The sequence below is a fragment of the Chiloscyllium punctatum genome, chromosome 15 (genome assembly GCF_047496795.1).
Source record: "Chiloscyllium punctatum isolate Juve2018m chromosome 15, sChiPun1.3, whole genome shotgun sequence".
Classification (NCBI taxonomy): domain Eukaryota; kingdom Metazoa; phylum Chordata; class Chondrichthyes; order Orectolobiformes; family Hemiscylliidae; genus Chiloscyllium; species Chiloscyllium punctatum.
In genome coordinates, this window is record NC_092753.1 from 17211225 (window position 1) to 17237348 (window position 26124).

The 26124-nt window shown below is 46.0% G+C and overlaps 1 protein-coding gene across 2 annotated transcripts in view; it reads left to right on the plus strand.

The window, feature by feature from the left end:
- Positions 1-26124, plus strand: part of phex (phosphate regulating endopeptidase homolog, X-linked) — a 268434-nt gene that overhangs the window by 210547 nt on the left and 31763 nt on the right. For both annotated transcript variants that reach the window (XM_072584731.1, XM_072584730.1), the window contains 6 exons: positions 2561-2629; positions 4127-4243; positions 9758-9841; positions 16011-16156; positions 16289-16382; positions 17601-17729. In XM_072584731.1, coding sequence (XP_072440832.1) covers positions 2561-2629; positions 4127-4243; positions 9758-9841; positions 16011-16156; positions 16289-16382; positions 17601-17729 — 639 coding nt within the window. The remainder of the gene's footprint in view (positions 1-2560; positions 2630-4126; positions 4244-9757; positions 9842-16010; positions 16157-16288; positions 16383-17600; positions 17730-26124) is intronic.

The following is a 26124-nucleotide window of genomic DNA, read 5'->3' on the forward strand; positions in this document are numbered from 1 at the left end:
AATAGTTATCCGAGAGAGAGAGCGAGAGACAGACAGTGTCACAGTCATTCACCACAACCTGTTTTCCTACATCAGCCAGCCTTCAAAGATCCTTCAATCCATCCAAGATCTTTCACTCTCTCTCTCGCACATACCCTCTCTCACACCTGCTCTCACACTCTCTGTCTCTCTCTCTCTCTGCCTCTCTCATACTCATTCTCTCACACTCACTCTCACTCTGTCTCTCTCTCTCTCTCTCTCTCTGCCTCTCTCGTACTCATTCTCTCACACTCACTCTCACTCTGTCTCTCTCTCTCTCTGCCTCTCTCATACTCATTCTCTCACACTCACTCTCACTCTGTCTCTCTCTCTCTCTCTATCTCTCTGCCTCTCTCGTACTCATTCTCTCACACTCACTCTCACTCTGTCTCTCTCTCTCTCTCTCTCTCTCTCTGCCTCTCTCGTACTCATTCTCTCACACTCACTCTCACTCTATCTCTCTCTCTCTGTCTCTACCTCTTTCTCCCTCCCTCCCCCTCTCTCTCAACCTCTCTCTCTTCAGGAAGTGATCTTCACTGCAAAATACCTCAGGAATGGGGCACTTCACCCTATGCCCTCTTCCACTGTGAGGTGCCACGTTTAGATTTGGGACTGGTGAAGCAGAGGGCCTCCCTTTTGTTGAAGTAACCTTTGACTCTTGACTTCAGAAAGAGGTGGAGTTGAGTTATTCTTGGGATTGCTTTTTATTCCTGATGAAGGGCTTTTGCCCGAAACGTCGATTTCGAAGCTCCTCGGATGCTGCCTGAACTGCTGTGCTCTTCCAGCACCACGAATCCAGAATCTGGTTTCCAGCATCTGCAGTCATTGTTTCTACCTCAGTATTTATCCCACCACAACCGCTGAAAAATGGAAAGGGGTTGGGAATTGTGTGTGAACATCCAGCTCGCACAGTAACTGATCCTGATACGCTTTGAGTTGGTAGCAAAGGGTTTTTACCTTGACAGTGAAGAGTTTTATTTTGCGTGCAGTACAGGCAGATCAGAGGGTGATTGAACAGAGCGAGGAATATACAGTTACAGCTGCAAAGAAGATGCACTGCGAAGCAAGATCTATACTAGATTTGAAATTTGAGAGGTCCATTCAGAAGTTTAATATCACCGGGGAAGAAGCTTCCCTTGAACTTGTTGGTGCTTAAGCTTTTATATCTTCTGCCTGACAGAAGAGTTTGGAAGCGATTCTCACCAGGATGGGAGGGGTCACTGATGATGTCGACTAACTTCCCGAGGCAGCCGGAAGTGAAGATGGAGTCATTGGATGGAAGGATGATCTGCATGATGGTCTGGGCTGTGTTCACAGCTCCCTGCAGTTCGTTATGGTCCTGGGCAGAGCAGTTGCCATACCAAGCTGTGATGCATCTATTAAAATTGATCCGAGTCTGGAAGAATTTCCTACCCTCCTGAGGAAGTAGAGACATTGTTATGCATCCTTGGGTGGTCCAGGAGAGATTATTGGTAATTGTCACTCCTCGGAACTTGAGACTCTTGACTGTCTTCACCTCAGCTCAATTGGTGTAGATGGGGATGTGGATTGACCTGGATGGATATTGAAATGAATGGTAAAGCCCTGCTTACACTAGATCCAGTGAATTGAGGCTTTGCGCAAAGAGCCTCTAAGCTCAAGGAACTCCATTTGCTTCATAATGGAACTCTCAACCCCTTTTGCGAGTCCCACATTAGATAGTGATATTTTTCTGAGGCATTTTTAATTTGTTTTTAGCACAGTGCCGTCAAAGTAGATATCACAATTGATTCTCCATATTAGGCACCCAACAATCTCCTTTTCTGATTACTTATTTAAATAATTTACTAGATTGTTGGAAGCCTGTTTCACATTTACTAAAAGAGGGGCTAGAAACGAGAATCTGCTGTTGGATAAGGGCGACACAGACTTAAAAATAGGTAACACGAGCTTTATTGTTAGTCTGTGTAATGCCAACTTGTTTGCTTTAATACTGCCAGGTAATTTCTGACATTGGCACTGAGACTGTAACTCAACATGCCCGGGAATAAACAGCCAATTTATTCAGAATCAATAGCATTGAGATTCAGATTATGTGTTTATTCATTCCGGCGCTATTTGATCATTGCTGTGGAAAGATGTATGCCATAGAGCCGTACAGCGTGGAAACAGACCCTTCGGTCCAACCAGTCCCTGCCGAACATCATCCCAAACTAAACCCGTCCCATCTTCCCCCCCCCCGAAGCGTTTTGTTTTGCACACATCAGGACAGCGTTACAAGAAGACCAAATTTAAAAGGGATTCGTACAGCAGGGTATGGATGGGTCGGCAAGTTGACATCACTGTTTGGGGAACTTCACCAAAGGTCTGTTTTGAATTCGAACCCAAAGCATTACCCGCGAAATGGCAGTACCGTTCACTCCTCCAGAAGTAATGGAAACCACATTGAAACGGCTGCAATGGTTTTGCAGACGCAAAACATCAGAGAGGCCTTAACTGCGAGTGGTATGTTTGAACAGATTGGGACTGCAGTCTGACATTGTCTCTCTTTATTTACCAACAGCTGGATCAAGGCTCAGTGTTTCTGCCGTCTGAGGAAGACTATCTGACTAACAGCACTGAGGCAGAAAAGGTGACTCATTTTTCATTGCAACTGGAATACAGAGAATAATTGATGTGTCTTAAGTCAGTTAAGGGAGTGTTAAAAGTGCTTGTAAATTAAGTAGATGACAAAAGGCAAAATTTTAAACATGCATGCCACATGGATATTACGTTATACCACCTCAATAAGGGACACTCCAATCACTACCCCTTGATATCACTGAATCCTCTGCTATCAATGTCTTGGGGGTGACCATTGACCAGAAACTGAACTGGATTCACCATATAAACACAGTGGCTGCAAGAGCAGGAGGAAAGCTCGGAATACTGTGGCAAGTTACTCATCTCCTGATTTCCGAAGCCTATTCACAAGTCCGGAATGTGACAGAATATTCCCCACTTACCTGGATGGGTGCAGCTCCAACGATAGTCAAAGTTTGACACCATCCAGGACGAAGCAGCCACTTGATTGGGATTGGGATACACACAGAGTGTACATTCCACAGAGGGTGGTAGGTGCCTGGGGAGGTGCGTTGCTGGCAGAGGTGGTAGAGGCAGGCAGGGGGGATTCATTTAGGATGTATCTGGACAGATGCAGAGTAGGTAGGGAGCAGAGGGATACAGATGCTTAGAAATTGGGCGACAGGTTTAGACAGTGGATTTGGATTGGCACAGGCTTGGAGGGCCGAAGGGCCTGTTCCTGGGCTGTAAATTTTCTTTCTTCTGTGTTCTTTGATTGGTATCGCATTCACTGTCTCTACCACTGGCACACAGTAAACATCAGTGTGTACCATTTACAAAATGCACCACAGAAATTCACCGAGGATCCTCAGACAGCATCTTCCAATCCCACAACCACTTCCACCTAAAACGACAAGGGCAGCAGATACATGGGAACACCACCCCTGCCAGTTTCCTTCCAAGCCACACGTTATCCTGACTTGGAAGCATATCGCTGTTCTTTCACTGTCACTGGGTCAAAATCCTGGAACTGCCTCCCTGACAGACCATTCGGCCAGTGGGCTGCAGCAGTTCAAAGGTGGCTTTGGGGAGTCAGCGAGTGAGCTACTTGCTGCAGAACTCCTTCGTTCTGACCTGTTAATATAGCCACTGCTCTTTTGTATGACCTCATGAGATTTTATTTTGTTCAGGTGATCAAACAAGTTGGAATGTCAGGAGTGCCTCAGATGGGAAGGGAGAGATTGAGAGGGTCATGAAGGGAATTAAAAGCAAGATGTTGAAGGTATGGCCGCCAGTGTTCGGGCCAGAATGCACAGTCAGCAGGCTGAGAGAGGTTACAGAGAGAGGAAGGAGGTGTTGGGGATAATTTATTCATATTAAATTAATCTTTCAGAGGGTTTGCAGCACTCCTAACATGAACCTGGCAATGGCTATTTGGAGAAGGAACCCAGCCTCTTTATAATCAATGTGGTGTTGCTATCCATAGTGCCTTGCAGGCTGACAGTGTTTGATGCAAAGTATATGGTTTGGGCTCTGGGAACTGTTCTCTCTGACACTCTTTTCCCAGTCCAGGCATGCGCTGCTGCAGCTGATGATTGATATCGCTGTCCTCCTCGGAGCTAACACCACCACGGCTCAGATTGACATGCAATCCGCCCTGGAGTTTGAGACCCAGGTCGCAAAGGTCAGTGCGATAGCCCAGTAATACAGCAGGGGAGATGTCAAGGTCATCGGCATACATTGAAAACAGGTTGGGTCTTTTCGAGAAATGAACCGAATGATTCTGAGGTGGAAGAGCATAGGGTGAGGAGATGTATGTTAAGGTAGCACAGACTGGGGTACGGCGGAAGGCAGACATATTTGTCAAAATTTTTCGTCTTTCGCTCATCAGGACCATTGGCAAGAATGTCAAAGAGAAAGCAATATTTGAAGCGCGTGAGAGCGTGCTGATTGGTTGGCAGATTGGCCGTGAATAATACCACAACCAATCAACGCATTCTTTCCATAGAGTATGAAATGATGTTTTCCCTTTACCTTGGTATTTCTTGCAAATTATCCTGATAAACACAAGATGAAACATTTCCACGAAAGAAACGTGAACAGTGAGACATATTGAAATGGGTAGAGTCAGAGACTTTGGAGGTAGATGGTGGCCGGTGCGATGTAGTGTAAAGGGTTAATTTGAAAATATAAGTAAGATGGTTTACATCATTGGGACATGATATAGGATCACATGACCACAAGGGGATGGTGCTTTTTCCAGCACAATTCACCTCAGCCACAGAGTGTGAAATAGAAATGTAGTTTGTACATTGTATGTTCTATGTAACATCATGGCCATATACATTCCTGGGTTTGTTGTACTAATAGAGGAGAGCAACAGAGTCGGCTGGGGTAAGGTAACTATTCAAATCTCTCTCCCACTTAACTCGAGGTGTTACCAGGGAGATTAAGATCATGTGGCAACGCATTGCTTCTTGTGATGGTGTACACTATCTCATTAATGTATTTAACACCATCAAAAGTCACCCTGTATACTGCATCTCCCCTCAAGTCTCAGATTCTAACCTGTAATCTCTACAATACCTTTTGCACGTTTTGAGGCTTATTTCAGTGAAAGGGTAAAAACAACGATAATAACAGATTTAGCAAGGGTTTAGCCCAATTTAAGTTGGCTTCATTTGTTCGTTATATTGGTTTGAATCAGTGGGAAGGCTCTAAAGCAAACCCCTCCAGGTTGAGCGTTTGAATGCTCCATTGAGGCACTGTTTACACAGAGCAGTGGCTGCACGCTCCTCACACCGACTTCCACTGAAGGTGTGGAGTGCGTTGGCCCACACAGGACCAGGTTTCAGGATGAGAGGGCACATCGATTCATGGGCAGGTCGCTGTAGATTCTGTTGGGAGAGGTCCTCACCTGCCCGAGCCACACTCCCACAGCAGCTGTTGCTGTTCTTCTGAGCTGCCTAAACTCCTCCCTTCGGCTTAGTTGACCTTCTCATTCAGACCAAGGAGGGCAGTTGCTGCCAAGAAGCAGATAGATAATGATCCCCCTCTCTGTAGGTGCACTTCTTATCTCCACACCTGCCCCGACCAATGAAGGTAAGTATGTCACATACCTTCTTGATCACCTTATCCACTTGTGTTTCCAATTTCAAGGAACTGTGGACCATTTTGCCTAGCTCCTTCTGTATGTTGATGCATCTAGGGGTTCTGCCATTTACTGTATATTTCCCTCCTGCATTAGAATTAGAATTCCCACAGTGTGGAAACAGGCTCTTCGGCCCAACAAGCCCACACCAACCCTCTGAAGAGTATCCCACCCAGACCCCTTACCCTACCCTATTCCTCTATATTTCCCCTTACTAAAGTACCTAACCCTCACATCCCTGAACACTACGGGCAATTTAACTTGGCCGGTTCACCTGACCTGTACTTCTTTGGATTGTGGGAGGAAACCAGAGCACCTGGACAAAACCCACGCAGACACGGGGAGAATGTGCAAACTCCACACAGACAGTTGCCTGAGGCTGGAATTGAACCCAGGTCCCTGGCGCTGTGAGGCAGCAGTGCTAACCACTACTAATCGGGCCACTTGTAGTCTCCTCTAACAGGAGTCCTGTGGAACAGCACTGGTCACAGATCTCCAGTCACAAAAACACCCTTCCCTTGCGACTCTATCTTCTATGACCAAGCCAGTTCTGCATCCATTTTCCCAGCTCACCATGGATCCCACATGACTTCACTTTCTGGATCAGCCTACAATGGTAGGCTTTGTCGAAGGTCTTGCTAAAGTCCATGTAGACAACATCGATGACCCTGCCCTCATCAGTCATTGATTAGATTACTTACATTGTGGAAACAGGCCCTTCAGCCCAACAAGTCCACACCGCCCCGCCGAAGCGTAACCCACCCATACCCCTACATCTACATTTACCCCTTACCTAACACTATGGGCAATTTAGCATGGCCAATTCACCTGGCCTGCACATCTTTGGACTGTGGGAGGAAACCGGAGCACCCGGAGGAAACCCACGCAGACACGGGGAGAACGTGCAAACTCCACACAGTCAGTCGCCTGAGGCGGGAATTGAACCCGGGTCTCAGGCGCTGTGAGGCAGCAGTGCTAACCACTGTGCCACCGTGCTGCCACTTTGTCACTTCCTCAAAAACCAATCAGGTACGTGAGACACGACCTTCCCTGAACAAAGTCTTGCTGCCTATCGCTAATAAGTCCATATTTTTCCAAATGTGATTAAATCCTGTCCCTAAGGATCTTCTTCAGAATTTCCCTACCACTGACGTAAGACTCACTGGCCTGTAAATACTGAGTTACCCCTGTAGTCCTTCTTAAGGAACAGTGTTGGCTATTCTCCAGTGCTGTGAGACCTCTCCTGTGACTAAAGATTTCTTCCGAGCAATCTTCTCAGCAATTTCCTCACCTACCTTCCTGAACATGTTGCAGTCGACCCTTCAGGTGCTGGGGACTGGTCTACCTTAAAGCTTTTCAAAACACCCAACACACCCTCCCTTTTCACATCGACATGCCCTAAAATATCGTTTTTGTTGTGTTGCCATAGCCTTGCCAAACCATAGGGGCGGCTCTCTTATTCGAGAGAAGCGACTGGTGGGGATTTAACCTGAGGGCCACCAGCGCCCTCGGGTGAGGGGGAAGGTCGAGAAGGAGAGCCTTTCATGGTAACCTCAAACTGGGTGATGGGAATTGAACCCACATACTGTTAGTTCACCTAAAATATCAACACAACACTCTCTTGACTCACCATCCACCATGTCCTCCTCCTTGTGAACAAATCCAAAGTATTTGTTCAGGACCTCACCCTGATCCTCTTGGCTCCATGCATAACTTCCCTTCTTTGTCCATGAGTGAACCGACCCTTTCCTTAGTTACCCTCTTGTTCCTTATATCCGTACAAAACACCTTGGGATTTTCCTTAATCCTATTTGCCAAGGACAGTTCATGACCCCTTTTAGCCCTTCTCACTCCGTGTCGAAGTTCTTTTTTGCTTTCTTTATTTTATTGGTCGGGTCTGTCTGTCTTCGGTTTCTTTTAAATATGCCTCCTGCTTCTTTCTGACTAAGCTCATGATTTCTCTTGTCATCCAAGGTTCCTGAATCTTGCCATCTTTAACCTTCACTTTCACAGGAACATGCTGGTCCTGAGCTCAATCCAGCTGGCCTTTGTAAGATTCCCACAGGATAGATGTGGATTTATCCTTAAACATCTGCCTCCAAACTACATTCCCAAGTTGCTGCCTAATGTTTGGAGTTAGCACTCCCCCAGTTTAGTACTTTCACCTGAGGACTTATCCTTATCCATGAATAACTTCCAGTATTATGGTCACTGTTCCTAAAATGCACCCTCTCTGAAAGACCTACCCAGGCTCATTCCCCAATACCAGGTCTCGTCTGGCCCCTTCCCCAGTTGACAGTGAGGTCCGCAGATGCTGGAGGTCATAGTTGAGAGCGTGGTTGCTGGAAAAGCACAGCAGGTCAGGCAGCATCCGAGGAGCAGGAGAATCGACGTTTCGGGCCGGAGCCCTTCATCAGGGCTCTCAACCCTTCCCTACCTGGACTATTTACGTATTGGTTCAAGAAACCCTCCTGGATCCACCTAACATACTGCCCCCATCCAAACTCCTGGTACTAAGTGAGCCCCATTCAACATCAGGGAGGTTAAAGTCACTCGTGACAACTTTGTTTTCACAATTTTCCATGATCTGTTTACATCTGTGTTCCTCTCTCACCCTCTGGCTGTTGGGAGGCCTGTAGTGCAATCCCATCAAACTGCTTGCACCCTTCCTGTTCCAGAGCTGTACCCATACGGCCTTGCTGGATGACCCCCTTCAAGGTGACCCCCACCCCCTCCCCCCCCCTCACCTCAGTACAGCTGTGGAATTCTCCCTCATCAGTTACAAAAATCTCCCACCTCTTTTACATCCCCCCCCATCTCACTGTAAACATCCCCGAACGTTAAGCTGCCAGTCTTGTTCCTCTCTCAACCAAGTCTCTGTAATAGCTATGTCATCACTGTTATATGAATTCCTCCAAACTCTTAAGTTTATCTGCTTCACCTTTTATAGTCCTCACATTAAAACAAATACACTTCAGACCGCCAGTCTCACTGTGTTCGGTAACCTCTCCCAGTCTGTTTTGCCTCTTCAATTTACTGGCCTTAGTCTGTGAGCCCTCCTCGGTCATTTTATTTGTTAACCTACTGCTCTCATTCCTATCCCCCTGCCACACTAGTTTAATCCCTCCCGAGTGGCATTAGCAAACATCCCTGTTGGTGCCCCTCCAGTTTAGGTGCATTCTTCCTTCTTGTACATGTCCCACCTTCCTTCCTTCTTGTACATGTCCCACCTTCCATCCTTCTTGTACATGTCCGACCTGCTCTGGAAGACATTGTCCACATATCTGAAGCTCTCCCTCCTACACCAATATCTTTAGCCACATATTTAAATGTACTGTCTTCCTATTCCCAGCCTCACTGGCATATGGCACGGGGAGTAATCCTGAGGTGACAACTCTAGAGACTTTGACTTCTGACCCAATTTCCTTTGCAGCACCTTGTCGCTCTTCCTGCCAATGGCGTGAGTACCAATGTGTGCCATGGCTTCGAGCTGCTCTCTCACTAATTTGAGAATGTCCTGCGCCCGCTCAGAAGTATCCTTGACCCTGGTGCTAGGGAGGCAACGCACCATCCTGAAGTCTCTACAGGAAGGCCTGTCCATGCCCCTGTCGATTGAGAACCCTGTTACTGCTGCTGTTCTGCCCTCTGACCTCCCTGCTGTGGTGCCATTGCTCTGTCTGCAGCTATTGTCCCCTGGTAGGCAGTATCCTCCTGCAGTATCCCTTGTTAGGAAGGAGATGGCTAGAGTAGGGCAATGGACCATAGACCTATTGGGTTGAATAGCCTCCTTTTCTTTATATATAATAGTCTGTCAAACTCTGTGTGCCTCGAGGGAGATAAAGCAAATAATTTGGAGCCTTTCCTGAGTTATAACACTAAAATCTCTGGCTCTACTTCATTAATGCTCAAAGCAAGTCTCCTTTCACAAGGGTTGAGAAAGAAAAACATCCCATCAAGCCAACTATAATCAGTACTTTAGTGGGAACATTGTAGATCATGCAGTGCCTGAACAGTTGGTTATAATTCCATACAATTTGCACATTGCAGATTCTGATTCCACACAGTAACAGGACCAGTGAGGCTCTGTATAATAAACTCAGTGTGCTGAAGTTACAAGAAACCATCCCACGGGTATGTGACCAATTTTATGCATGCTCATGTGTGGAAACTCTGTCATGTCACAGTGGTATTTGTGTGAGGAAAGTAGTTCCAATGTGTCTCCATGATTTTTCACATTGCGTGCGTTCAGTTTATCTCAATACCGTTCCTGACTGATGCTGTAAGTGATCCCTGTGGTGCATGGACATACACTGACCAACCCCCCAACCCAGGTACAGCCCAGGCACTGCTTTACTGCTTGTCAATTTGACTTGCACCAGGAGGTTGGGCTGGGAGCCTTGACGCCTGGCTAATTCCCGGTTTCCCGCCACGCCTTGAGTCAGGGACGGGATGCTGTTTCAGACGGAGAAACGCCTCATTGGCCCACCGAGCAGCTTCAATCAGCCCACCAATCAGGAGTGGGCTGGAGGGGGGGTGATGGATAGGCAAGGTCTTCTGTAGAAATGGGCAGCAGCAATGAATCAACCTGAGGGCACTACATGGGAAGTGGGAGATAGTGGGACTGTTCACTGAATGAAGAATCCACTCGTTAACGCTCTGGTGTCACTGATTTGAATCCCACAAGGCAGCTGGTGGAAATTAAATTGAGTTAGTAAATCTGGAATTGAAAGCTAGTGTCAGTGATGTGACCAGTAATGTCCTCAATGGAGGGAAATCTGCCATCCTTACTTGCTCTGGCCTACCCGTGACTCCAGACCCAAGCAATGTGGTTGATTCTTAACTGCTCTCCAAAATTGCTGAGCAAGCAACTCCCTGCAAGGCCAATTAGGAACAGACAGTAAATGTTGGCCCTGCTGGTGGTTATGTAAGGGTATAAAGGTCTGAAAGGGTTAATTTGAGCAGTGTATTTAGTGCCACCCAATGTAATGACGTCATTCAGGCTGAGACCCGGGAACAGCAAAGAGCTGGTCATTGACTTCAGGAAGCAAGGTGGACGGCTCGCTACTGTCTACATCAAAGGTGCTGAGGTGAAGAGAGTTGGCAGCCCTCCAGTTCCTCGGAGTAATGATCACCAACAATCAGTCCTAGATGAAAGTGAGGACTGCAGATGCTGGAGATCAGAGCTTAAAAATGTGTTGCTGGAAAAGCGCAGCAGGTCAGGCAGCATCCAAGGAGCAGGAGAATCGACATAAGGGCTTATGCCCAAAACGCCGATTCTCCTGTTCCTTGGATGCTGCCTGACCTGCTGCACAATCAGTCCTAGTCTGCCTACATTGATGCTATGGTCAAGAAAGCACAACACCTCCTCTGATTCATAGAGAATACGGAACATTACAGTGCAGTACAGGCCCTTCGGCCCTCGATGTTGCGCCGACCTGTGTAACCAATCTGAAACCCATCTAACCTACAGTATTCCAATCTCCTCCATATGCTTATCCAATGACCATTTAAATGTTCGTAAATATGGCGAGTCTACTATTGTTACAGGGAGACTGTTCCACTCTCCTACTACTCTGACATCTGTCCTAAATCTATCACCCTTCAATTTAAAGCTATGTCCCCTCATGCTAGCCATCACCATCCAAGGAAAAAAGCTCTCGCTGTCTACCCAATCTAATCCTCTGATTATCTTATGTCTCAATTAAGTCCCCTCTCTAATTACTTCTCTCTAACAAAAACAGCCTCAAGTCTCTCAGCCTTTCCTCATAAGACCTTCCCTCCATACCAGGCAACATCCTAGTAAATCTCCTCTGAACCCTTTCCAAAGCTTCCACATCCTTCCTATAATGTGGTGACCAGAACTGTATGCAGTGCTCTAAGTGCAGATGTACCAGAGTTTTGTACAGCTGCAGTGTGACCTCATGGTCCCGAAAGTCAAATCCTCTACTAATAAAAGCTGACACACTCTATGCCTTCTTAACAACCCTATCAACTTGGGTGGCAACTTTCAGGGATCTATGCACATGGACACAGAGATCTCTCTGTTCACCCACACTACCAAGAATCATACCATTAGCCCAGCAATCTGTATTCCTGTTGCTCCTTCCAAAGTGAATTTCCTCACACTTTTCCACATAAACTCCATTTGCCAGCTCTCAGCCCAGCTCTGCAGCTTATCTATGTCCCTCTGTAACCTGCAACATCCTTCAGCACTATCCACAACCCAACCAACCTTAGTGTCATCTTCAAATTTACTAACCCATCCTTCTCTGCCCTCATCTTGGTCATTTATAAAAATGACAAACAGCAGTGACTCCAAAACAGATCCTTGCGGTACCCCACTAGTAACTGAACTCCTGGATGAACATTTCCCATCAATCACCACAGTCTGTCTGTTTTCAGTGAGCCAATTTCTGATCCAAGCCACTAAATCACCCTCAATCCCATGCCTCTGTATTTTCTGCAATACCTTACAGAGGGGAACCTTATCAAACTGAAATCCATATACACCACATCAATCGCTTTACCATCCACCTGTTTGATCACCTTCTCAAAGAACTCAATCAGGATTGTGAGGCACGATCTACCCTTCACAAAACCGTGCTGACTATCCCTAATCAACTTGTTCCTCTCTAGATGATTATAAAACCGATCTCTTATAACTCTTTACTCTTATAACACTTCACCCAGTACTGAAGTTAGGCTCAGTAGTCTATGATTACCAGGGTTGTCTCTACTCCCCTTCTTGAAGAAAAGGACAACATTTACGAACCTCAAATCCTCTGGCACTACTCCTGTAGACAATGACGACCTAAAGATCAAAGCCAAAGGCTCGGCAATCTTCTCCCCGGCTTCCCAGAGAATCCCAGGATAAATCCCATCCAGTCCAGGGGACTTATCTATTTTCACACTTTCCAGAATTGCTAACACCTCCTCCTTGTGAACCTCAATCCTGTCTAGTCTAATGGCCTGTAACTGCTTATTCTCCTTGACAATTGTCTTTTTTCAGTTTTAATACTGACAAGAAATATTCATTTACTGCTCCTCCTGTCTCTTCGGACTCCATGCAGTCAAAGTGAGGACTGCAGATGCTGGAGATCAGAGTCGAGCGTGTGTTGCTGGAAAAGCACGGCAGGTCAGGCAGCATCCGAGGAAGCAGGAGAATTGACGTTTTGGGCATAAGCCCCAGCATCTGCAGTCCTAGCTTTCCCAGCGTTGAATACGTTTTAAGGCAGAGTAAGATGGATTCTGGTTATCACAGGGAATCAAAGGTTATTGAAGCTTGACAGGAATATGCAATTCAAAGTGTAAATGGATCAACGAGGATTTTACCGAATGGCCTACTTCTATTCCATGTTGTATGTTCATATCCTCGAATTACAGCATTGTCATGGCACAGAGGAGGCCATTGGTCCCATCTAGTTACCAATCTGCTGCCTTCTTCCCCATGACCTTGCACATTATTCTGGTCCAGATAACCATCCACCATGCTCTTGACTGCCTTAATGGAGCCTGCCTCCACCCCATTTCCCGGCAGTGTTGTCCAGACCCTGAGCTCCCCGCTGTGAGAAAACGTTTGTCCTTCCATCGCCCTTACTTCATTTGCACATCACCGTGAACCTCTGCTCTCTCATTTTGTTTTCTGTTCCCAGCAGGAACAGCTTCCCCATATCGACCTTAATCGATCCAGCCCAGCTCATGACTTTGAAAACTTCAATCAAATCTCCTCTCAGTTTCCTTCTCTCCAAATAAACCAGCCCCAACCTCTTCAATCCATCCTTATCACTGAAGGAGGACTTTGCACGGTCAACCAGGCTGTGTCTGTAATTGACTTTGATGCTAGGTGGTCTCTCTGGTTTTGTTTTTTTGTTTTGTTGAGATTTTGGAGCAGTTGGAAAATCTGGGTGTCTAGCTAGGCCAGTTCAGGGGGCAATTGAGAGTCAACCTCATTGCCGTGGGTCTGGAGTCACATGTAGGCCAGACCAGGTGAGGAAAGCAGATTTCCTTCCCTGAAGGATATTCGTGCCCCAGATGGGGTTTTTACAACAATCAACAATGGTTTCATGGCCATTGGTAGATTCTTAATTACAGACTTCTTTAATTGAATTTAAATTCCAGTATCTGCTGTAGTGAACATTAGCTGAGTTTGTGGGCTTATAGTCAAACCACTAGGCTATTGCCTGGTCACAAGTCTGTCTAAATGTCTCATAAATGTTGCTCTCATCTCTGCTTTGACCAGCTCCCCTGGCAGCATATCCCAGGCACTCTGTGTAAAAACAAGAACTTTGCTCACACATCTCCTCCCTTTCATCTTACCCCCTTTCACTTTCAACCTGTGGCCCTACTATTTGATATTTTCAGTCCATCCAATCCTCTCATGATTTTGTATACTTCTGTCAAGTTTCCCTTCAGCCTTCTGAAGCTCTCCTGCAATTAATCCACCAACCTCTCCTTATGGCTAATATACTCCAATCCACACAGCATCCTGGTAACCAAAAGAGAAAATGCTGGAAAATCTCAGCAGGTCTGGCAGTAAGGAGGGAAAAGAGCTGACGTTTTGAGTCTAACTGACCCTTTGTCAAAGCGCTTTGACAAAGGGTCAGTTAGACTCGAAACGTCAGCTCTTTTCTCTCCTTACAGATGCTGCCAGACCTGCTGAGATTTTCCAGCATTTTCTCTTTTGGTTTCAGATTCCAGCATCCTCAGTAATTTGCTTTTATCCAGCATCCTGGTAAACCTGTTTTACACCCTCTCCAAATCCACCAAATCCTTCCTACAGTCTGCAGACCAGAACTGCACGCAGTCCTCCAAATGTGGCCTGCCCAAAGCTGCAACATGACTTCCCAACTTTTATACTCAGTGTCCCGACTGATGAAGGCAAGCATGCTATATATGCTTCCTCTATCAAGTTATCCACTTGTCTTACCACTTTCAAGGAGCTATGGACTTGTTCCCCAAGATCCCTCTGCTTCCAAGGATCCTGCCATTTACTATATACTTTGCTCTTGTAGTTGACTTCCCAAATACATCACCTCACCCTTGTCCACATTAAACTCCAGCTGATCTATATCCTGCTGCATCCTATTTATAGAGACAAAAATAAACTGCAGATGCTGGAATCCAAAGTAGACAGGCAGGAGGCTGGAAGAACACAGTAAGCCAGGCAGCAACAGGAGGGGGAGAAGTCAACATTTCAGGTATAACCCTTCCTTCCTTCTCCACCTCTGTTGCCTGGCTTGCTGTGTTCTTCCAGTCTCTTGCTTGCATCCTTTTTATAGCCTTCCTCACTGAAAACAATTCCACCAATTTTCATGTCGCCTGCAAACTTACTAATCAGACCACCTACATTTTCATCCTAAGCAAACAATAGAGGTCCGAGCACTGATCCTTGTGGATCACCACTGATCACAGACTCCAGGCAGAAAACTACCCCTCCACAACTAACCCTCTGTCTTCTATGATCAAACCAATTTTGATTCCATCTTACCAACTCACCGTGTGACTTAATCTCCTGGACCAGCCTATCATGAGGGACCTTGTCAAATGCTTTAGTAAAGACCGTGTGGACAATATCCGTTCCCTGGCCTCATCAATCATCTTTGTCACTTCCTCAAAAACTTGAATCAAGTTTGTGAGACAGGACATCCACTGCATAAAACCGCGCTGACGATCCCTAATAAATCCATTCTTTTCCACATGCTGTCTCTACGAATCTTCTCCAATAATTTCCCGACCAATCATGTAAGGCTCACCTCTACACTCTCTCTGCTGCATTTCCTATAATGGACACCCAGAACTGTACGCAGCATTCCAGCTGGGCTCTAAAGAATGTCTTGTACTAGTTCAACACCACCTCCCTTACTCTTGTCCCTGTAGGTCACAATTAATGAAGCCGAGGATACTGCATGCTTTATTCACTGTGCTCTCTACCTTCAGTGATCTGTGACCTAGGTCCCTCTGCTCGTGTACCCCCCCCCCCCGCACCCCTTTACAATTGTACCCCCAATTCTCACCCCCACTCTGTGTGTAGTGCCCTCCTACTGCCTCCACTGCCAGTCATGTACATGTCCTCTTCTTTGCTTGCTGCAAGATTTCCTGAAAGCTCCAGGCTCTCAGCTGCCAGGTTATTGGGTTGATTGGAGAGAACAAATAATGGCTGAGATTCCGGTCGTGTACAGAACCGTGCGGGCTGTATAGAGTTCTCACTTCCCACTGGAAACTCGGCTGCAGCTGTTGTCTGATTCAGGCTGTAATGCGCAAACACTGCAACCGCTACTGATGAATGTTCTTGTGTTCTCAGTTTGACTGGCTGCGTTATTTGAAGCTGGTCATCGATACTGATCTTTACCCTGAACTTTCACACATCAACACGTCGGAAGAGGTCATAGTCTACGTGCCGCAATACTTCAAGGATTTGTTCCCGCTGTTAGACACGGTGGATAACAGGTATTGACACGACAGTGTGAGAGTTACCAGCTGTTACTCCAGTTTTGGACCCCTCTCGTAGTTATCGAGGGGAGCTCAGTGCTTGAGTTCCACCCCATGAAATAACTGTCTAATTCTATCACCCTGTCGCAGAACAATCGCCAACTATGTTGTCTGGAGGATTGTGTACCGGAGGATCAGTAACCTCAGTCAACGTTTCCTGACCCGCCGTCTGGAATTTTTAAAGGTAGGTGCAGAACTCTGCAGGGAAGCAGGATGAGAGAGCGTAGGCAAAAGTGCGGACTGCAGATGCTGGAAACCAGAGTTTAGATCAGAGTGGGGCTGGAAAAAAAGCACAGCAGGTCAGGCAGCATCCGAGGAGCAGGAAAATCAATGTTTCGGGCAAAAATCCTTCATCGGGAATAGAGATGGGAGAGTGTGCCATGGCTGGCAAAGACCAGGGTGTCTTCCCCATTGTGTCACACACCATTTGCTCCATTGTGTCCAATAAACTGCACAGGTGAATAACAGGTAGTGGGTGTCGTGTTTCGAACTGAGGAACATAACATGATGCAGAGCTGGGCTGAGGAGTGGCAGATGGAGTTCAACCCTGCCAAGTGTGAGGTTGTCCATTTTGGAAGAACAAATAAGAATGCGGAATACAGGGTTAATGGTAGGGTTCTTAGTCAGGTGGAGGAACAGAGGGATCTTGGGGTCTATGTCCATAGATCTTTGAAGGTTGCCACTCAGGTGGATAGAGTTTGTAAGAAGGCCTATGGAGTATTATCGTTCATTAGCAGAGGGATTGAATTCAAGAGTCGTGAAGTGATGTTGCAGCTGTACAGGACTTTGGTTAGGCCACAGTTGGAGTACTGTGTGCAGTTCTGGTCGCCTCACTTTAGGAAAGATGTGGAAGCTTTGGAGAGGGTGCAGAGAAGATTTACCAGGATGTTGCCTGGACTGGAGAATAGGTCGTACGAGGATAGGTTGAGAGTGCTAGGCCTTTTCTCGTTGGAACGGCGAAGGACGAGGGGTGACTTGATAGAGGTTTATAAGATGATCAGAGGAATAGATAGAGTAGACAGTCAGAGACTTTTCCCCCGGGTACAACAGAGTGTTACAAGGGGACATAAATTTAAGGTGAAGGTTGGAAGGTATAGGGGGGATGTCAGGGGTAGGTTCTTTACCCAGAGAGTGGTGGGGGCATGGAATGCGCTGCCCGTGGGAGTGGCAGAGTCAGAATCATTGGCGACCTTTAAGCGGCAATTGGATAGGTACATGGATAGGTGCTTAAGCTAGGACAAATGTTCGGCACAACATCGTGGGCCGAAGGGCCTGTTCTGTGCTGTATTGTCCTATGTTCTATGAGTCAATCAATTCTTTGGGAGGGGCAATGGGGTGAGATGCTAGACCAAGAGCAAAACCGGACTGGAAATGGTACTGAATTTTGGAAACCTGTTTTCAGGTGATAACAGGGGCGACATCGCTGTCTCCACGTTGGGACAAGTGTGTGGACTTTGTTGAGTATGTTCTACCTGATGCCGTTGGCAGGATGTTTGTTGAAGCACATTTTCAGGAGGACAAGAAACAGCTGGTAAGTATTGTTGTGTCTGTCCATCAGCTCAGTGTGTTTACCCCACTTGGGAATATAAATGGGCAGCATGCTTTTTATCTACACCTTTAAAGACCTGACTGCATAATTGGCTTGTGTGAATGGTCCCATATTAACCTTCAAATCTAAACAGCCTTTACCTCTGCATTGGAGGTATCAGAATATGCAGCTGAGGTCCCTAACCTCCAGGATTTTTAAAACTTCGATTCCCTACAGTGTTGAAACAGGCCCTTCAGCCCAACAAGTCCACACCGACCCACCAAAGAGTGACCCACCCAGACCCATTTCCTTATTTACCCTTGACACTATGCACCCCACAAGATGGGCAATCTAGCACAGTCAATGCACCTGACCCGCACATCTTTAGACTGTGGGAGGAAACCCACACAGACACAGGGAGAAGCACAAACTCCACACAGACAGTTGCCTGAGGCAGGAATTGAGCCCAGGTTCCTGGTGCTGTGAGGCTGCAGTGCTCACCACTGAGCCACTGTGCCGCCCCATTATTAATGTATTAACTAAATAAATTATCTGGGTTTAATGATAAACTTGACAACAGTTCCGAAAACATAAGTAGACAAAATTGAAACCCCTTCATATTAGCCCGTCCTATAGATGAATCGGGACCAAGAGCTGAGAAATGGGATTAGGCTGCATGACTCTCTCTGTTGGCCAGTGGCCTGATTTTACACCATAAATCTTTCTCCATTTTCTAAATATTCTAAGTATCTAAAGAAGGCAAATGTGTATATTTTAGTGTGAGTTCCTCTGTTTCGGAATACATCCAGGGAAGTTATTTGATTGAAAGTGAGAAATAAGAAAGGGACAATCACCTTATCGGGATTGTATTATCGACCCCCCTGTCGTCAGTGGGAAATTGAGAAGCAAATTTGTAAGGGGATTCCAGTTATTTGTAAGGATAATAGGGTGGTTGTGGTCGGGGACTTTAACTTTCCAAACATAGACTGGGACTGCCATAGTGTTAAGGGTTTAGATGGAGAGGAACTTGTTAAGTGTGTACAAGAAAATTTTCTGATTCAGTATGTGGATGTATCTGTTAGAGAAGGTGCAAATAATGACCTACTCTTGGGAAATAAGGCAGGGCAGGTGACTGAGGTGTCAGTGGGGGAGCACTTTGGGGCCAGCGACCATAATTCTATTAGTTTAAAATAGTGATGGAAAAGGATAGACTGGATCTGAACGTTGAAGTTCTAAATTGGAGGAAGGCCAATTTTGAGAGTTTTAGGCAGGAACTTTCAAAGGTTGGTTGGGAGTGGACGTCTACAGGTAAAGGGATGACTGGAAAATGGGAAGCCTTCAAAAATGAGAGTACGCGAGTCTGGAGTCTGTTAGGGTGAAAGGCAAGACTGGTAGGTATAGGGAATGCTGGATGGCTAGAGAAAATGAGGGTTTGGTCAAGAAAAAGAAAGAAGGATATGTCAAGTATAGATATAAGAGATCAAGAGAATCCTTAGAGTATAAAGGCAAGTTGGAGTATATTTAAGAGGGAGATCAGGAGGGCAAAAATGGGATGTGTGATAGCTTTGGCAAATTCTAAAAGAGAATCCAAAGGATTTTTATAAATATTTTAGGGGCAAAAGGGTAACTAAGAAGAGAATAGGATTAGCAAGGCAGCCTATGTGTAGAACAGCAGGAGATGGGGGAGACACTAAATGAGTATTTTGCATCAGTGTTTACTGTGGAGAGGGCATGGAAGATATAGACTGTAGGGAAATAGATGGTGGCACCTTGAAAAATGTCCATATTACAGAGGAGGTGGTGCTGGATGTCTTAAAATGCATAAAGGTGGATAAATCCCCAGGACCTGATCAGGTGTACCCGAGAACCCTGTGGGAAGCGAGGGGAGTGATTGCTGGGCCTCTTGCTGAGATATTTGTATCATCGATAGTCACAAGTGAGGTGCCAGAAGACTGGAGGTTGGCTAACGTGGTGCCACTGTTTAAGAAGGGTGGTAAGGACAAGTCACTATAGACCAGTGAGCCTGACCTCGGTGGTGGGCAAGTTGGAGGGAATCGTAAGGGATAGGAATTATAAATGTTTGGAAGGCCAGGACTGATTCGGGATAGTCAACATGGCTTTATGCATGGGAACTCATGTCTCACTAACTTGATTGACGTTTTTGAAGAAATAATGAAAAGTATTGATGAGGACATAGGAGTGGACATGATCTGTAGGGACTTCATTAAGGCATTCGACAAGGTTCCTCATGGTAGACTGACAAGATTAGATCACATGGCCTACAGGGAGAACTAGTCATTTGGATACAGAACTGGCTCGAAGGTAGAAGACAGAGGGTGGTGGTGGAGGGTTGCTTTTCAGACTGGAGGCCTCTGACCAGTGGAGTGCCGCAAGGATCCAGAGGTATGGTTAGTAAGAGGTATGGTTAGTAAGTTTGCTGATGACACCAAAGTTGGAGGTGTAGTTGACAGTGAAGAAGGTTACCTCAGATTACAATGGGATCTTGATAGATAGGCCATTCGGCTGACGAGTGTGACAGATGGAATTTAATTTAGATAAATGTGAGGTGCTGTATTTTGGAAAGGCAAATCAGAGCAGGACTTATCCACTTAATGGTAAGGTCCCGGGGAGTGTTGCTGAACAAAGAGACCTTGGAGTGCAGGTTCATAGCTCCTTGAACATGGAGTCACAGGTAGATAGGATAGTGAAGGCGGCGTTTGGTATGCTTTCCTTTATCGGTCAGAGTATTAAGTACAGGAGTTGGGAGGTCATGTTGCGGCTGTACAGGACATTGGTTTGGCCACTGTTGGAATACTGCGTGCAATTCTGGTCTCCTTCCTCTCGGAAAGATGTTGTGAATCTTGAAAGGGTTCAGAAAAGATGTCTTGTTCATTCATGGGATAAGGGCATCGCTGGCTATGTCAGCATTTATTGCCCAGAGAGCAGTTAATAGTCAACCACATTGCAGTGGGTCTGGAGTCACATATAGGTCAGACCAAGTAAGGATGGCAGTTTCCTTCCCTGAAAGACATTAGTGAACCAGTTGGATTCATGGGCATCATTAGACTCTTAATTCCAGGATTTTGTTGAATTCAAGTTCCACCATCTGCTATTGGAGGATTTGAACCTAGGCCCCCAGAACAAGACCTGGGTCTCTGAAACAACTGTCCAGCGATAATACCACTAGGTCATCACCTTTACACAGCTATTACCAGCGTTGGAGATGCTAAACAGGCTGGGGCTGTTTTCCCTGGAGCATCGGAGGCTGAGGGGGTGACCTTATAGAGGTTTGCAAAATCATGAGGGGCATTGATAGGATAAATAGGACAAGGTCTTTTCCCTGGGGTCGGGGAGTCCAGAACTAGAGGGCATAGGTTTATAACAATTATGACATTTAAGAGGCAACTGGTTGGGTATATGAATAGAATGGTTTTAAATTTTCTAAATTTGATAAAATTCAGAAGCCTGAAGTGGAAAGGAACTTGGGAGTTCTAGTCCAGGATTCTCTCGAGGTAAACCTGCAGGTTGAGTCAATAGTTAGGAAGGCAAACGCAATGATGGCATTTAGTTTGAGAGGACTTGAATATAAAAGTAGGGATGTGGTTCTGAGGCTCTACAAGGCTATGGTCAGACTATGATTAGATTACTTACAGTGTGGAAACAGGCCCTTTGGCCCAACAAGTCCATACAGACCCGCCGAAGCGCAACCCACCCATTCCCCAACATTTACCCCTTTACCTAACACAATGGGCAATTTAGCATGGCCAATTCACCTGACCTGCACATCCTTGGACTGTGGGAGGAAACCGGAGCACCCGGAGGAAACCCACGCAGACACGGGGAGAATGTGCAAACTCCACACAGTCAGTCGCCTGAGGCGGGAATTGAACCCAGGTCTCTGGCGCTGTGAGGCAGCAGTGCTAACCACTGTGCCACCGTGCCGCCCCATATGTTTGGAGTATTGTGCGCAGTTTTAGGCCCCATATCTCAGGAAGGATGGGGCTCAAAGGAGGTTCACAAGAATGGTCCCAGGAATGAAAACCTTAACATGTGAGGAACATTTGAGGTCTCTGGGTCTACACTCGATGGAATGTAGAAGGATGGGGGAGGGGAGGGATCTCATCGAAACTTACGGAATACTGAATGGCATGGACAGAGTGGATGTTGGGAAGATGTTTGCATTGGTAACAGAGACTAGGACCCGCGGGCACAGCCTTAGAGTAAAGGGAAGGCCTTGTAGAACGGAGATAAGGAGAAGTTTCAGCCAGAGAGCGGGGAATTCACTGCCACAGAAGGCCAGGTCAGTGAGTATGTTTAAGACAGAGATAGATAGGTTCTTGAATATCAAGGGTTACAGGGAGAAAGTAGGGGAATGGGGCTGAGAAACGTATCAGCCATGATTGAATGGCAGAGCAGACTCTTTAGGCTGAATAGCCTAATTTCTGCTCCTGTGTATTATGGTCTTATGGGTTAGAGGGATATGGGCTGAAAATGTGTTGCTGGAAAAGCGCAGCAGGTCAGGCAGCATCCAAGGAACAGGAGAATCGACGTTTCGGGCATCAGCCTGAAGAAGGGCTCATGCCCAAAATGTCGATTCTCCTGTTCCTTGGATGCTGCCTGACCTGCTGCGCTTTTCCAGCAACACATTTTCAGATTAGATTAAATTAGGATATCTGGTTGACACAGATGAATTAGCCAAAAGGGTCTGTTTTCATGCTGTACATCTCCATGACTCTGAAACAGCTCTGACAAGCCACTCAGTTCAAGGGACAAGGAAGCAAGAGCTAGAATCTGGGGTTTGAAAGTGTTAGAACTACTTTTCAGTATGGACAGTACGGGCTGAATGGCCTCCTCCTGGTCCTGCAGATCTCTCTACTTTTCTAAAATCCATGGATTAAAACTGCCATGAATCCTTCCCAGTGAGGAGAGTTACCAGAAGATCACACTGACTAATTGCTGGTCTTTAATTGCCCGTCCTTTCTAAGCCCTAACTAGGGAGAAATGTGAGTGTAGGTGTTGACTCAGAAATTCTCGGACCACACATAAGTTGCAAAAAAGCACACTTTATTTTAGTTAAGCCAGCGAGAGATCAATAGTTAATAATCCAGACTGTCAATTATAAAATATCCCTGAATATGCTAATAATTGACCTCTGATGTATAGATTATCTTAGGCACCCTCCTGGAAACAAATCAGTGTCAGTCTGAAATCCTTCTGCCTCCAAAGTAAATCCCCCCAAAGTCATCAAAGTCACCAGTATCCAATGCATTTTTTCCTTAATCCTTGTCTGTCCCTTCACTGACTTCAATCCTGATGTGATTAGGCAAGATTTAGGATGCATAGGATGGGAAAGGAAACTGCAGGGGATGGGCACAATTGAAATGTGGCTCTTGTTCAAGGAACAGCTACTCCGTATCCTCGATAAGTATGTACCTGTCAGGCAGAGAGGAAGTGGTCGAGTGAGGGAGCCGTGGTTTACTAAAGAAGTTGAAGCTCTTGTCAAGAGGAAGAAGGCGGCTTATGTGAGGATGATACGTGAAGGCTCAGTTAGGGAGATTGAGAGTTATACGTCAGCCAGGAAAGACCTAAAGAGAGAGCTAAGAAGAGCCAGGAGGAGACATGAGACTTTGTTAGTGGATAGGATCACGGAAAACCCTTAGGCCTTCTTTAGGTATATCAGGATTAAAAGAATGACGAGAGTTAAGATTAGGGACGATCGAAGATAGTAGTGGAAAGTTGTGTGTGGAAACTGAGGCCATAGGGGAAGCGATTAATGAATACTTTTTGTCAGCATTCACATTGGAAAAGGGCAATGTTAGTGAGAATATGAAGACACAGGCTACAAGATTAGATGGGATTGAGGTTGACAAAGAGGAGGTTTTAGCAATTTTGGAAGATCTGATAATAGATCTGGGCCGGATGGGATTTATCCTCAAATTCTCTGGGAAGCCAGGGAGGAGATTGCAGAGCCTTTGGCTTTGATCTTTATGTCATCATTGTCGATACAAGTAGTGCCACAACCCGGAGGATAGCGAATGTCGTTCCTTTGTTTAAGAAGGGGAGTAGAGACAACCCTGGAAATTATAGACCAGTGTGCCTTACTTCAGTTGTGGGTAAGGTATTGGAAAAGGTTGTAAGAGATAGGATTTATAATCATCTGGAAAGGAATGATTTGATTAGGGATAGTCAACACGGTTTTGTGAAGGGAAGGCTGTGCCTCACAAACCTTATTGAGTTCTTTGAGAAGGTGACCAAACAGTTGGATGAGGGTAAAGCGGTTGATGTGGTGTATATGGATTTCAGAAAGGTGTTTGATAAGGTTCCCCATGGTAGGCTATTGCACAAAATACAGAGGCATGGGATTGAGGGTGATTTAGTGGTTTGGATCAGAAATTGGCTAGCTGAAAGAAGACAGAGGGTGGTGGTTGATGGGAAATGTTCATCTTGGAGGTCAGTTACCAGTGGTGTGATGCTAGGATCTGTTTTGGGGCCATTGTTTGCTTGTCATTTTTCTAAATGATCTGGCTGTGAGTGTAGAAGGATGGGGTTAGTACATTTGCAGATGACGCTAAAGTAGGCAGAGTTGTGGATAGTGCTAAAGGATGTTGTGGGTTACAGAGGGACATAGATAATCTGCAGAGCTGGGCTGAGCGGTGGCAAATGGAGTTTAATGCAGAAATGTGTGAGGTAGTTCACTTTGGAAGAAGTAACAGGAATGCAGAGTACTGGGCTAATGGTAAGATTCTTGGCCGTGTAGATGTACAGAGATCTCTCGGTGTCCAGGTGCATAAATCCCTGAAAATTGCCATGCAGCTGAAAGGGTTGTTAAGAAGGCATATGGTATGTTGGTGTTTATTGGTCGGGGGATTGAGTTTCGGAGCCATGAGGTCATGCTTCAGCTGTACAAGACACTGATAAGGCCGCACCTGGAGTATTGCGGGCAGTTCTGGTCACCGCATTTTGTTTTGCAAAGGGTTCAGAGGAGATTTACTAGGATATTGCCTGGTATGGAGGGAAGGTCTTACGAGGAAAGGCTGACAGAACTGAAGTTGTTTTCGTTGGAGAGAAGATTGAGAGTATTGACTTAATCGAGATGTATAAGATAATCAGAGGGTTTGATAGGGTGAACAGTGAGACCATTCTTCCTCAGATGGTGAAGGCGAACATGAGGGGGGGCGTAGCTTTAAATTGAGGAGTGATAGATTTTGGACAGATATTAGAGGTAGTTTCTTTACTTAGAGACTGGTAAGGGCTTGGAACGGCCTGCCTGCAACAGTAGCAGAGTCACCGACGTTAAGGGCATTTAAATGGGCATTGGACATACGTATAGATAATAATGGAACAGTGTAGGTTAGATGGGCATCAGATTAATTTCACAGGCCTGTGCAACATTGCGCTGTAATGTTCTGGGACTCATTAACAGTCAGTCCCTGAATCCAGCAGAGTTGACCTTGTAGTTTCCAAGCCGTGGGGGGAGTCAGCAACACCTGAAACGGTCCTTTCCACCTTGGCTCCCAGTCAATATTAAATGTGCCATCGGATGGAAATGGCTTATCGGTTATTTGTGTTCAGTTCACCCATTTGTTGATATCTCTCTCTCTCTCACACACACCGCGCACGCACACACACACACACACACACACACACACAGTCACTCACACAGAGACAGACACAGACACACACACACACTCTCACTCTCTCTCTCACACACACACACACACACACACACACACACACACATAGTCACACACACAGACAGACACACACACACACACACACGCACACACAGTCACACAATCATGCAATCATTCAAACTGGAAGTCCTTTAATTCGTATATTACAATTTACTAAGTTGCCCAATTCACACACTGAATTTATCAAAATGTCCAATTTATCTGAGGGGCCCATATAACAAGCCTTTTTCCTGATCCGGTATTTTCTTTCACACAGTCTGAAAGGGAGTACTCTTTCCAACTACAGTGAGGGACTGTCCTATTGTACCTTATGAGTCCTTTCTCCAAAATAAACAAATTTCAACCGGCCGTATCAAAACTATGGAGTGAGAAATTTACTGAGCCTGTCCTCGTTCCATTACCTCATAAGTTTAACTGGCCATATCTAAAGAAGTCAGCTCTCTAAGCCACATCCATCAGGTAATAGAGAACACTTCCCTGACCGGTGTGCCCTGTCCCAGAAACAATGCAGAATAGCCAAGGTCACCCTGCAGCAACCTAAAGCATCTTCATTAAAAAAAACCCTTCATACCTTATTCTCCCGGTTTTCAGCGGCGGTTCGGTCGATCTCTCCAAGGTACAAGCCTCACTAGGCGAGGGGCTGATCGTCTGTTCGGACACAAGGAGTGGCCTGAAGGTAAAATACCCAAGGGGCTCCCACCACT